The sequence below is a fragment of the Chrysemys picta genome, chromosome 9 (assembly GCF_011386835.1).
Source record: "Chrysemys picta bellii isolate R12L10 chromosome 9, ASM1138683v2, whole genome shotgun sequence".
NCBI lineage: Eukaryota > Metazoa > Chordata > Testudines > Emydidae > Chrysemys > Chrysemys picta.
In genome coordinates this window covers 3,681,162-3,695,785 of record NC_088799.1, presented here as the reverse complement: position 1 = coordinate 3,695,785, position 14,624 = coordinate 3,681,162, and the positions used below count along the sequence as shown (strand labels likewise).

Genomic DNA, 14,624 nt, shown 5'->3' with positions numbered 1-14,624 from the left:
TCCATCTGCTCTGAGTGTGAGATCCTTGGGGTGCAGGGATGCCTTGTGTCTGGCAAGCATCTCTCGCATATTGGTGGGGCCCTACCAAATTTACGATCCATTTTGGTTGATTTCACGGTCATAAGCTTTTAAAAATAGTAAATTTCATTATTTCTGCTATTTAAATGTGAAATTTCATGGTGTTGTAATTGTAGGGGTTCTGACCCAAAAAGGAGGGGTGTGTGTGTGTGTGTGTGGGGGGGAGTATTCTAGGGGGGGTTGTGGTCCTGCTACCCGTACTTCTGCACTGCTGCTGGTGGTGGCGCTGCCTTCAGAGCTGGGCGGCTGGAGAGCAGCAGCTGCTGGCTGGGAGCCCAGCTCTGAAGGCAGAGCTGCCACCAGCAGCAGCACAGAAGGAAGGATGGCGCGGTATGGTATTGCCACCCTTCCTTCTGCTCTGCTGCCTGCAGAGCTGGGCCCTCGGTCAACAGCCGCCGTCCTCTGGCAGCCCAGCGCCCAGAAGGGTGGCAATACCGTGACCCCCCCCCTAAAATACCTCCCCCTCCCCCCCGCAACCCTCTTTTGGGTCAGGACCCCCAGTTTGAGAAACTCTGGTCTCCCCCGTGAAATCTGTGTAGTATAGGGTAAAAGCACACACAGGACCAGATTTCATGGTCCATGATGTGTGAAATTTCATGGCTGTGAATTTGGTAGGGGCCTACCTATTGGGCTCTACTGTAAAAAGGCCCCTGGGCCCAATGTCCATCTCCCTGTACTAATGCAGGTTTTTTCTCTATATGGGACCTTACACCCCCCAAAAAGTTCATCTAAACATCCGCTTGTTTGCATGGTCAGTCATGTTCCGTTCTGCCTGTTGAGTGCTGCATTCTTTTCTCCGCTATTTCAGAAGGAGACCGCTAGGCTCGTCCTGCCACTACCGCACAACGGTGAATTTGGTAACTTTTAAATTAACCCGGGAGCAAATTTAAGACGGCAACGGCAGCGATGGTAAATCAGTCCGTGTCAGGAGTAGATTAAGGAGCGATTGTGGCCTGTACTAATTCAACCAGCTCTGAGGGACTCCTTCGTTTCTGAGCACCTGCAGTGAAATCTAAACGTCCAGACCTGCCTGTAGGAAAAGGCATTTTCCATTGATGGGCATATAAACGCATTCGCTTTAAAATATGGATTCGAACGCATTGCAGAAGATGAGTATGTGAACATCGCTGTCTGTTTTGCTATATGCTGTGTGACAAAGTTCCTCCTCTACCTTGGTGGGTCCTGCGCTTATTGGCGGATTTGGTTGCTTCACAGATTCACCCTGTGGGTCAGGAAACAGTCCAAAGACCTTCCCCTCTGGTAGAAGCTATAGTCCAGGTCAATTCCTCCTGTGTTCGATCAGGAGTTGGGAGGTATGGGGAGAACCCGGGCCCGCCCTCTACTCCGGGTTCCAGCCCAGGGCCCTGAGGACTGCAGCTGTTTAGAGTGCCTCCTGGTACAGTTGCACGACACCTACAACTCCCTGGGCTACTTCCCCATGGCCTCCTCCCAACACCTTCTTTGTCCTCACCACCGGACCTTCCTCCTGATGTCTGATAACGCTTGTACTTCTCCGTCCTCCAGCACTACGCCTACTCACTCTCAGCTTCTTGCACACCTCTTGCTCCCCGTTCCTCACACACACTTCCTCCCCCTGGCTTGACTGGAGTGAGCCCTTTTATAGCATCAGAGGGGCATTAATTAGTGTCAGGTGCTTCACTGCCTCACCTGACTCTTAGCAGGTTAATTGGAGTCAGGTGGTCTATTAGCCTGGAGCAGCCCCTGCTCTGGTCACTCAGGGAACAGAAAACTACTTATCCAGTGGCCAGTAGATCTCCCTTCTGCTACTCTGCTCTTCCCAACTGGTCTTGGTCTATCACAGCTGGTACACTAACAAGAGCTTCATCTCGCAAGACTAAAGGAATAAAGTAAAATGAAAAAGGACATTAACATGAAGTGGAATTTGTTAAATTAACGTAATTATGGGGAGAAAATGCAAAAAAACAACAAAAAAAAAATCTCCTGGGTTTGACGTTTCTCCTGGGAAGGCCTCCTGGTAAACAGTTGAACATAGGGATTGAACTTCGAATGTTGGTTTATAATAGTACCTACGGTGTCCTAGAGGTTTTCCTAATGGAGCTGAAGGCAGGGTCTCTGCACCGAGCAGCACGTGATTCAAGGACAGACCGAGGTCAGTGTAATCCAGGAGACAGAGTGCAGGTCTGGGATTTGAGACTGTTGTGGACTGTTGGCAAGGCACTTCTCCTCTCTGGGCCCGTGTCCCTTCTCATTTCTGTTGTCTCCTCTGTTTCGGTTGTTGTAAGTTCTCCAGTGCAGACGCTTGCTCTGACTAGATGAGGTTATACAGTGTCTGGCATGGTGGGGTCCTAGGCTGGGCACTGGGGTAACACAGCACATGAGAGGGGTCGAGGTGGTGTGTGGGCGAGTATTGGCAAAGTGAGGCTAAGTTAATATATTCATGCTCTTCCTGAAGCCATAGTGATAAAATACACTTCTTGGATGCCCTGTATTGCAACAGTCCCTAGAGAGGCTCTGGGCAGGGCCCCCTTGCTGTACTGAGACTTTACAATTTAAGGAGCGAACAGGAGACAATTGGTGGATACGATAATCAGATTGGGGGAACACCTGGTAACAGTGAGATGGTTCCAATTAGTGTAATAAGCACGAAAAACCCCATAGACTTCAGTGGAGCCAGGTTCAAGAGGAGAAAGGGACACTGCAGCTGGGAGCATGCGTCCCAGCATGGATAGATGGATGCTCTAGCTCCGCTCGCGCTAGCTCACTAAAAATCGCTGTGTAGCCAGGGTGCCCGGGCGGGGCTCGGGTTAGCTGGCTGAGTACAAACCCACCCGCCTTCTCCCCAGCTGCAGCCTAGACATACCCTAAGAGAGCTAAAATCATTGCAGCCGATGACGCTTTCTTTCTTTTTTGTATCGGATTGACAAATGATTGGTAGGTGGAAAGTTGGCCAAGCAGGAGGCACTGGTTTAAAAACGAATCCATTGGCAGAACTTTTAGATCAGCTGTGCATTTCCTGTAAGCAATTTGTAACTTATCCCACCCTCACTCTCCTGGCTTCCCCTTATCGTGTATAAGTGACACCCGTTCCCTGACTCGCTTATGTAAGAGAAAACCTGAACTTGTCAACAGTTACTCTTTATTTTTAATAAACCAAACCAAACTAAAGAACTTTCTCTAATCCGTCACCACCCTCCGCTCTTCCTCCTTCTCCTTTGTTTAGATTATCCTTTCTTTATCCTCAGCAAGAACCTGCATCTCATGGCACGACATATATCAGTGCCATTTGTTACGGCAGTCTTTTGTGTACATGAGGGAGGCTCTTGTGAGAGCGACTGGCGCGGCATAACTTCTCATGAGCAGAGTGGCTTGAATGGGAAAAATCTCAGCCTTGCAACTTTGCAATCATAGGGTTGTTTCCCTGTTCCCAAAGGGCCTGACATGTCATTCCATGTCTGCAGGGGGAGTGTGGTTTAATGGTTAGTGCAGGCTGGGGAGTCAGGTGACCTGGGTGCTCATCAGGCAAGTCCGTTAGCTTCTCCGTTTCCATTCTCCGCCATCTGCAAAATAATTGCCTACCTTTCAGCAACGCTGGATACTTAATGCATTAAATGTTTGCGGAGCACTTTGAAATCTTCAGATGAAAGATGTGACCGGGGGCCAAGTATGATTACTACAGGGGCAAAACTGCTACTGATGTCATGGAGGCTTTGCCTGGAGAATCGCTAGAGTTGGGCCCCAAAAGCCTATTTCAGCAAAAAATAGGGCTTATTTCCATACGCTAGCTCTCACTGCCCTTTTAAAAGTTCCATAGTCTTGTGGTGTTTTCTGTGCAGCGAAAGCCTGCCAAGATTTTCTGATCAGCTTGCTTGCAAAGATCTTTGCTCTCACCAAGGACTTGTTATCCTTTCAGTCATGATACACTAGTTAGAGCAGGGGTGGGCAAACTTTTTGGCCCGAGGGCCACATCGGGGAATAGAAATTGTATGGTGGGCCATGAATGCTCCCAAAATTGGGGTTGGGGTGTGGGAGGGGGTGCGGGCTCTGGGGTGAGGCTGGGGATGAGGAGTTTGGGGTGCAGGAGGGTGCTCTGGGCTGGGACAGAGGGGTTTGGCGGGCAGGAATAGGATCAGGGTTGGGGCATGGGGAGAGGCTATGGGGTGCAGGTTCCGAGCCACATGGTCTGGCCCCTGACCCAGCGCCCTGGCCGGAGCGGGGCTGAGCCGCGCGGTGTGGCTTGTGGGCCGGATTCAGCTCATGGACCGTGGTTTTCCCACCCCTGAGTTAGAGACTGCTTTAAAAGAATTTAGCATGGCAGTGCTTTGATTTATTTGCACAAAAATCAATAGGAATGTCAGAAATAGAATACAAGTAACCCTTTCTGTTGATTAAATTCTGGGTACTATCCAATGACGCCAATTACAGTTCGTATGTTGCATAGTTGTAGGTACTGTAGGTAACATAAGCCTGTGTGTCACTCAGGTATGGTTACTATTTAGTATGTCTGCCGTGGGCCCTGTGGTGTTCCCAGTGGGAGAAGGCTCCACTTCCAAGCCTTGTCACTGCAGAAAAGGGGCTGGAGGTTTTTTGATTGTGCAGGGAAATGGAAAGGAATGAAGACCTTGCGTAATCTTGGCTGCGTAATTGAGCCATTCTAGAGGAGTGTCTTGCTCCTTATTAAAAAGGGTTCAACAGCTGTAGGGCAGCCTCCTCCGGGGCTGTGCCTACCTTCCTAAACCAATATTGCAAATCTGTTGTGAAGGAACTGGTTTTGTTTCACAATTTTCCCCTCTGCCGTGTTATCTCCCAACACGATCCCATTAACACTCTAATTAGCCCTTGAGGCATTCTGTGGAGATACCAGGCTGTAACAGCTCAAATAGGCTGCGTGTGCAGATGTTTACCCAGGGTCAGAGGGCAGGCCTGTTGTGACAGCCAATTGGGGAAAGTGTACTTCTTTGGGGAGGGAAAGCCGAGAGATCCTGTGGGTGTCAACCAATTGCAGAGCTGCTTTGCTACCTTCAGTGAGTCTCAATTTTTCCTCTGCAATTTGCAAAAGTGATTGTGTGCGCGGCAGGTTGCCAGCAAAGTGCAGTTTGAGATTTTGTGAAGGGAGGAAGGAATGCGCTGCCTTTTTTGAATTTTAAAGACTCTGGGACATACGGCTTTAAAAGCAGTCTTGCCTATTACACCTACCCCTAACCTCTTAGTCCCCCTGCCAATTCTTGTGTCCATCCAACCCCATTTTCCTGTCATCCAATTGTGTTCTCTACCCTGTTGCTGTGAGGGAGAGACACATGCTTGGTGTACTGACTGTACACCAAGTTCTGTCAAGTGCACCAATGAATAAAATGGAGAGTGGCTTCCTCTAATCTCTTTGAACTGTAGCCATTGCCGGTCCTGATCCTACAACTTCTTGTGTGGGCCCAGCAGCCTGTCCACATGTGTAGCCCTACTGAAAAGAGTCTACTTGTGCACCAAAAGTTGCAGGATCAGAAGATGTTACTAGTAACACTAGAGGGTAAAGTGCTTTCTCCCAAAGGTGTCATCTTTCTGTAGTTGATTAGGTCTTTTTTTAAAAAACAACACACAACTTAAAGAAAAAAATCTTTGGGTTACTCATATTGCCTTAGCTCAGTGGTTTTCAACCTGTGGTCCATGGACCCCTTGGAGTCCGCAGACTATGCTTAAGATTTACAAAGGGGGCCACACCTCTTTTGAAAATTTTTAGGGGTCCGCAACCCATGCCTTAGATGGAGATATTTCTCTTGTGCTTTATGCTGTTTCTTTACTTTTTGCTCTTCAACTTGGCTTGAACAAGGAAAATAAATTGGTTGGCTTTGCTTCTGTTTCTAGTAAGTTTCACTTCTCAGTTTGCATTTGTATAGTAGGGTAGGGATATCCTTTCAAGAAAATTTTCACTGGGGAAGTAAACTTGTGAAAATATTTCATAACTTTTTAATTCCTCCGTCCCCCAACTATTTAATAGTGTCTCATTTTAAGCATTCAGCAGTTATCCAAAGGAGGTAACAAACCAATGTCGTTTCTTTTTTCCTTCCTTTAGCTAAACCTACATTTGTAAATGCTGCTGAGTTGAGCTGGTTTTACCATTCTCCTGAACAGCTTATCCACATGTTGATTTGTGAAATTAAGTGGGGAGGTGTGAGGAGTTTTCACTTTGATCTGCAGGAAGTTCAGGCTGAACCACCTAATAGGCGCACACACACAAACGCAAACACACCCCTGCTACAAGAACTTGCATAATCATTTAATTGTATTGTCATCAGGCTTCTGAGACATGTCTGTGACACTTGGCATTGTGGCTGAAAGCAGTGTCACTTTAGACTTCAGGAAGGGATAATGCTACAGTGAAGTCTGATTCTTAAACAACAACAAACGTGTTTTAGAATCCACTCCACACTATCTGGACAGCGGGGAAACAGGAGAACTTGAATGAAGAGTGTGACTTGGCTGATGTCACATATACATTCACATGCAGTACCAGGACTCTGGCTTTAGTAATGAAGCTGTGCAGTGTGCTATAAAGCTAGAAGCAGTGTACTTTGGATGTTGTGTTAAATCAAGGTCTCTTCTGAGTATGCGTTTGATGTCCGTCCAGGTAAAATGGCTTCAGATGCTTTCTAGAAAGACCAAGGAATGATGAGGTCAGTATTCCAGCTCAACTTTCAGAAGTGACTAGTGCGGGTTTTTGCGCCTAAATTTTGGGATGCCCAGACTGAGACCCCTTATAGGGTCCTGACTTTCAGAGGATGGATGATTGGCACTTCCTGAGAATTGTCTCACTTAAGGTGTCAAGTTGAACATCCAAAAACGGAAGTGCTAAAATCACATCACTTCTGAAAGCTTAGCTCAGCCTCTTGGGCACTTTGGGTTTCCCTACCCCCCTTCAAAAGAACAGATTAAACTGGAGCAAAACCCCAAAGTATTGAACAAGAATATTCTGACCTTAACACACACAACATCTCCCCTTGAAAATCCCTCTAGAAAGCTGTGGTCTGTAGATAAGCCCCTCGGTAGCATTCACTTTCCTTCAAAGGGGCTGCTAAGTATATTGCTGCATGGGAATCTAATCAGCGCTCATTTAGAGGCAAAATCTCCTCTCTCCCCCTTCCCCCCCCCGCCAGTTAGTTCTGCACAGCCAATAGGGGATACCGGAGGCTAAGCTGTATTCCATTCCGTCTCCTGCGTTGTCGTAAGAATGGTCCACTTGATTCAGATTCCAGAAGGTTTATTTCTAATGATAACATAAGAGGCAAAATGATCAAGCCTTGATCTTTCACTGCCTGGGGGCAGGGGGAGGGGGTACAAGCTGCCAGTTTAAGGGAGAGGGCGGGGGAGGGGGGCAAACATCCTGTAACCTGAGCGTATTTGATCTGAAGCAGTGAAACCATAAACATGAAATCCCCACCATGCTGTGTGTGAAACACTTTCCTGACTGCAGCCGTTCTGTCCCAAGGGAGCTAAGCATTTATGTCCCGTGGTTACAGTTTGAGGCCCTGACTCACCGTCATACTTGTGCATTCCATGTGACGCATCAGATTGCCTCATGCCACAGCGGTGTGTGTCTGCCTTTGTCACCTGCTGACTCTTACCTTCCCCACAAGCAGAGCGGAGAGGGGTGTATCCTGCTGTTCCTTTGTGACAGCTGTCCAGAGGAGACTTCTCCCCCAGTGCTGTCCGAGCCAGTGCATGTGTGGGGGACGCAGTGCTGACTAGCCAACGCCATATATTTGTGATAGGTTTCAGAGTAGCAGCCGTGTTAGTCTGTATCTGCAAAAAGAACAGGAGTACTTGTGGCACCTTAGAGACTAACACATTTATTTGAGCATAAGCTTTCGTGGGCTACAGCCCACTTCTTCGGATGCTGTAGCCCACGACAGCTTATGCTCAAATAAATGTGTTAGTCTCTAAGGTGCCTGCCACAAGTACTCCTGTTCTTTTTGCATATATTTGTGGTATATCTTATATGCCCAGAAGAACTGTAGATAGCTGTGGATACCGTACATTACCTCTAGGTAAATCTAGAGCTGACTATATCTAGGAGTTACTTCATTTACAACTGAAGTGCAGCTGTCTGTAGGGTGGAACATAGCTGCTGTTGAACAGCTCACAGGAACATGGAATAAATGATTCAGAACATTAGGGAACAAGGAGCGAATGGTTTGGGATCAACAGGGCTAGAATGAGGATGGTCTAGAATGACAGTCTGTGCCTGCGGCACCCCTCTGTTACTCCTGGACTCTTTCTCTTCCAAGAAAGACTTTGTCCCTCTTCAGTATTGCCAGGTTCTGAGAACACATCACATTTTGCTAATCTGCAAAGGGGTGTGTGGGTGGGGGTGGGGGGGGGCGGGCGGGGGGAACCATTTGCACCCTTATTCATATAAGTAATGAAGTACTTTTCAGTGTCTCTTACCTCCTTCTCTTTCCCCCCCCCGCCCCAAGATTGGAATTGGTGAGGCGTCTGAGGCTGGGTGATTCTCCCAAGGAGATGCACAGAATTAGTGGCAGAGTTGGGAATAGAAACAGTTTCCTACTCCAACCACTAGACAGTACTTAAGCGCTTAGTGCTTACCTAATGGTTAGCTCTCCTGTATCTGTTACTGAACTGTACTGGATACTTCAGACAAAGGATACAATCTCTCCGTAACCCATGGAGCCAGTCTTGCAGCCCTGTTTGGAATCCCTTACTCTCCTCGCATACACTCCTGGTGGTCGTTCTCTCAAGCCTTGAAGCATGAGGTTTGACTTCAGTTTGAGCAGTAGCGGCCTGGAGAGAAGTCATCAGTTGGCAGTAGGTCTATTAGTGACTCCTAGACATAAAAATCCAGGAGCACTGTAATTATATTTCAAAGGCAAGCAGTTCTGTCTCATCCGGACTCTTGTAAAAAAAAAGTGTGTTTATTTTCTCCCATCTGACACACCTTATAACTGCTCTTTCAAAAGCAGGCCAGATGAGTTTCCTTTTGTGTATTCTCCACACACAGCCCGTTCACGCCGTGGCTAGATGTCACGGTGACAGACTCCCTGTGTTCAAAGAGTGGCATTTTCAATCCGGCTGATTGTGGTGCACAACTCTGCTCCCATTAGGGCACGCTAAGGCCGAGCACCCTGGGATTGCCAAATGGGAACTTTGGAACCACCAGTCTGTGCAAGTCTACTGAGCTCCTGTTCCCCTGTTACTTACAAAATCAGGGTAATTTATCATTTTTTCTGAGCCAGGTGGCAGCAGGGTAACTTTCTGTCCATCTCGCCTCCCTCCCGCACAGACAGGCCCGGGAGGGCTGAGTGAGGATAACATAAGCCAGGCCATAAATTGCTATTTGTATTTTTTAAATATTTAATAAATCCTGCTGTACAGAGCATCCAGGTGCCTTCTGGCTTTTGCGTGCCCTTTAAATTATTTGAATAATATGCTTCCACTGCAGAGTAGCCAGATTTTAAGACTCTCCCATGGCCGTGCTCAGAACCAGGAGACGTTTTGGACGAGCTGCTTTTAAACATTTTTTTTATATTTGAGTTTGGAGTATTTTTATGGACTATTACACGTATGAATGGGGGGGAGGGGGAATATAGGGTACAAATGAGTTACCTAAAGCAATCGCAGATAAGGGGATGGTGTTTAGTTGGTGCACTACATCCACTCTGCCACTCTATTATCTGCAAATGCTTTTAGGTAATCTGTTTGCGTGTGTGTGTGACATAAACACACGCTGTGAGGTTTCTTAGTACTTCTGGGGGGAAGGATTTTAACACAGTGATCACAGGCCTGGCCATTTCTCTGCGTTACTCTTTGAGATCTGAAAATCTGGAGCCCCTCCTGAGTGTTTTGGGAGCAGGAGTGAAGAAATCTGTTTGAGAAGAAATCCCTGAAAATCTCATCAGTAAAGAAAAGCGCTGCTCTGAGAAGCTTCTCTTGAACGCGCCCATGTTTTCTTTTCTTTTCTTTTCTTTGAGCTTCCAATTTCATATAAAAGTGACAGGAGAAAGTTGGAGTTTCCTTTCTTCTCTCTTGTGTTTTCTCTTCCCCCCCCTTCCCTTTTTAGAGATTGGTGATAAGGAATTCTAACTACTTAATGAGATGGGAGAGGCCTCTCTCCATTGGAGTGGAGGACTCCAGGTGGCACTTTGACAGATTGGACAGGTAAAGCAAAAGAGCCCCACCTCCTGCTCCTTGCTGATAGTTGGGTATATAAGGGAAACTTAAATTATGCAGAGAAGCACACTCCGAGTCCTGTTATCTTCCAAGTAGAATCACATTTTTAGGGTCTCATAGGGGGTGGGGGGTATTTGTCAAAATCCTGGAGCCAGAAGAGAGGACAGCGGCATTGCTGAATCTGACTGCTAACATGTTGTACCTGGAAAACAATGCCCAGTCCCAGTATAGCGAGGTAAGGATTTTAGGGGGTTTGTTGGCAAACTTGTATTATCGCTTGGCCGCTACGGTGATCTTGGGGCTGGCTACAGAGCATGCATTTGATTTTGACTCTTCTTTCTCTAGCGAATGGCAGGCTTGCGGCTTGCAAGGCTAGGCGTGGGAATGAAAATGAAGTTTGTCCAGGCTTAAATTTGGGACAATAAACCCAGTAGTTCAGTGGGGGATTTATTAGAAGCAAAATAACTTTTTTCCTGGCAAAGTAAGGCAAAGCAGTAATGACATATTGTATTGAATACACACACACTTGTGTTCATGTGGCTGTATGAACAGTGCCTCTGTGTTGACTTAGTTCTGACTTATTCACTCTTCTTTGATTGCCAAAATTGACACTCGTTGTGAAAAGTGGATAATGTTTAGGGAACAACCTAAGTGCACTCTAAATATCCGAAGTTACCATCTAAAATCATAAATAAACAGAGGCTATCTGATGGGAAAACTTGCCAGAATCCCCACTGGTAACTGTCTTAACTTTGTACTCTTACAATTTTCTCTTCCAGTTTACACAAATGAAACATTTATATGATGAATCTATGTAAACAATGTATGTAGTGAGGATGCATTTAATTGTCACTAATGCCTTTGCTTATGCAAATTGAAATAGCTCAATAGGTGACATTTGGGCAGTTGATATAAGCATAAAAATAAAATCAGTTTAAATATTTAACTGATCCAGAGGGTGGAGGGGGCGAGTAATGCCACATACCGTGAGGCTTTGAGGAAGTTACCTGGGTTTGCAGCAATATTATCTTACATTCCATAGGGGAGAGCAGCTACGTTGACACTCATCAGAATGGGAAGGGAGGAAAAACCTCCGCGGAGGGTGTTGCAGATGAAAATGTTTGGCGCTGAGTGCCTCGGATATTAGACCTGCCGGCAGACAGAAGCTCAGTCATTTGGAAAAACAAAACAAAATCCAGTCTCAGGGCAGGGGTGATAGGCCAGGTGAGAGTTAAGGAAGAATGACAGTGTGTGTACACTCGGGGGTTCACGCACTTGGTGTGTGCAAATACATAAGGCAAGAAAAGGCGACTTGGGAAACACATTGGATTCAGTTTACAAAGTCTTCAATGATGCTCTTTCTAATAGAGGATAAACATACAGTGCCTAATATATTCTTATTCATTTCCTCCCCACATTAGATGACTGTCTGACCCATTGGATTATCATTTTGTGTTTCTTTCTAGGTTAATTATAAACTCTCGTTGCCTGTGCAGAGAGAACCTTTCCAAGATCATGTTTGCTTGGCATTGTTTGGGTCTTAACACTATCTGATCAACTTTCGCTGAATAGCAATGGTAGGGTTGCAGACTCCATACGGTTGACTTGCTGGCTCGTCTGTCAGAAGCTATGCACTCGCTGTTCTTGAACAGTTTAAATGCTGTTCATCATAGCTGTGGTCATCACAGGGTTTTAAAGGCTTCAGCTGTTTTTAGCTTTGAGCATAAAGCAATGAATTTTTGTCCACTGAAATGTTCCATGTCGTGGGGAGTCAAAACAGATGACCATGGATTTTAAACAGTGGGTTCGTTCTTTCTCCAATAGAAAATAATAAATCCGTGTGAGATAATTGGGGCTTTATTATTATTGCTTAATTTTTAAAATTCAGTTTCTGTAGTGTACAACCCCCACTGCTCTACATGATTTTTATAAAACTTTGAACTAGGCGCAATTTCCATTTAAAATGTAGGGAATTCGGGATGCTGGGTGATTCCTGGGGCGGGAGGGGAAGGAATCTGTAGGGACTGTTGAGATTTTAAGGAGCCAGGGGAGACTAGGTGTAGGAAAGCAAGGGGAATGTATATGGAAAACTAAACTGCCAGTAGTATTTTTGGCTAAAACTGGCCAACATTGTTTGAAGTTTATTTAAAAAAAAAAAAAAAAAGTCTTTAACTCATTTAAGGGGGGAGGGATAGCTCAGTGGTTTGAGCATTGGCCTGCTAAACCCAGGGTTGTGAGTTCAATCCTTGAGGGGGCCACTTGGTCCTGCTAGTGAAGGCAGGGGGCTGGACTCGATGACCTTTCAGGGTCCCTTCCAGTTTTGTGAGATAGGCATATCTCCATATAGTCTAACTGAGATTTTTTTTATTCCATTGCGTCTTTGACATTTCTGTGATTAGGGGTGAGTCTTCCCCCTCCTTTTATTCTTTTTAAGGACATGGGGTTTGTCTCCCTGTCCCAAAATGTCTCATTACAACCCTTCTTCCACTCACTGTTGCAACACTTATTGCATGTGTACTGCCCAGTAGCTAACTACTGAACTACTTCTGCCTTCTTCAGAGCACAAGGGAGTTGGGAGTGTCTCCTGTATACTCCAATTTGCAGCTGGAGAGCTAACTGTTGCATAAGACGTAATGAAGGGCAGTGTTGTACAAAGACCATTGTAATGGCTGTTAATTGAAAGCATCACTTAATAAGACATGGGGTGCCTTGGAGCAATCCTTCCTATAAATGTTGTAAAAAGACCATCTGACTTCCCCCAAACAAGTGAAGGCTTGTTAGGAAATGTTGCAGAGGGGACAGGGGAAGGGACGGGATGCGCTGTTAAATGAGTGTGACAGGTCAGTGAATCATAACCATCTAAGTTGGGAAATGAAAATGAAATGAAGATGGGTCACAGCATCCATCTATTCTGGCATCTCCAGATCCATTGTGTTTTCATTCCTTGGAGCATGAGGAGGAGAGGGGTAGAAGTGGTTGTAACAGAGAAGTGAAGCAACGTTCATAATGCTGAAAGAGGGAGAAGAGAATCGTTCTATATATAACTGGAGAACAAATTGCAGTTTTAAGAGGTGTCTGGGCAAATGACATCTCTGCGAGTATGTAAAGAACACTAGTCGTATGCACTTCACAGAGGGGTGCCTCTCGAATGTCAAACTCTCTGCCCTGAGAGCCCATTTGCAAACTGTGTATGTAGCACAAAACAGATTAGCCCAAGTTTCAGGGTCCTTCCTGCTAGCGTTGTGGCTGTGGTGGCAGCAGGAGGTGATCGAGGCAGAAGAAGCCAGTTGTGGGGACCAATTTCCAGAGTGGTGCAAAGCTCACGGTGCAGGTACCCTGGAAGACACTGAGCTGTTCGGTCAGTCGTTACTTTACTTGGTCAAAGCAAATTGAAGCGTTGCCACAAAAAAAATGTAGAGAAGGTGAAAATATCTTTGCAAAACTTTATATCGCGCTTTCATTGTATATTCCCGAAGATTTTTCTGCCCTTTGTGGGTGGTTCAAGGAAATATTTCACTTTATAATACGTGAGATCGCTTTCCTATAAGATCTTAGCTTAGTGTTTGGGTAGGAATGGGGAGCCAGACTCCCGACAGAAGCATTTCAAATGATCAAAGACTCCTGGTTTATGGCCTTCGTTGTGGCTAAACTAGTAATTTCCTTAGGTTTGAGAAATCAAATATATAAATAAACAAAACAACCGTCTGGAGACCGAATGCTATTAAGTGCTGTGTGTGATTCAGGGGTAGGGCTGCCTTTTCAAGAGGTTTCTCCTGCCCCCCAACTCCATCCCTCTGTGACTCTATCTGCTCCTAAAAGGCTATCTTTCGGGGTCCTGTCTGTAGCTAATAGTGGCTGGATGGGTCTCCAGAGCTAATGAGCTTCTAGGCCAGCTGGAGACATTGTTTTAGGGGAGCACAGGATGAGACAGTGACGCTCTACCAGATGGTGATATGGGCTCACCCTTTGATCTAGAATGTCCTTTTTTCTAAAGTCTGTTCGCAGTGGGGTTAATTTGTGGTCGAGATTCTGGTATGCAGTAAAACATAGTCACGGCTGATATCCCATTGCCCTGGCTCTTAAATGTTCAGCCAAGACGGTGAGGAGAACCTCAAAAGGACAAAGCCCCAGGAGTCGTCTTGAGCTCTCTTCCTTAGCTGTTTTCTTCAAGCTAGGTTTAAGACATAGTGGTTGCAGATATCAGTGCAGACGACAAAGACCTTTTTCTCCTGGTTCCTTGGCCCTTAGCCAAGCACTGCATGAACGGGGAAGGAAACTATCTTCAAAGGAAGCCACCTGGTCACTAACGCAGAAGATCCTTTATACTGGTGAGGCGCGGGAGGGAGGTATTGCTAAGAAACAACTTCGTCTGCACGGAGCGCTTTGTCATC

General features: G+C 46.1%; 1 protein-coding gene across 15 annotated transcripts in view; it reads left to right on the top strand.

Annotated features, from left to right (window-relative positions):
• The window catches only part of TP63 (tumor protein p63), a 138,737-nt gene that overhangs the window by 42,043 nt on the left and 82,070 nt on the right, over positions 1–14,624 (top strand). For 3 of the 15 annotated variants that reach the window (XM_065557519.1, XM_065557514.1, XM_065557518.1), the window contains exon 1: positions 10,216–10,468. The exons of 11 other annotated variants lie outside the window; for them this stretch is intronic. In XM_065557519.1, the coding sequence (XP_065413591.1) occupies positions 10,427–10,468 (42 nt within the window). In that variant the 5' untranslated portion in view covers positions 10,216–10,426. Of the gene's footprint in view, positions 1–10,160; positions 10,469–14,624 lie in introns of those variants that run through there. One more of the 15 variants, XM_024110055.3, reaches the window with a different exon arrangement.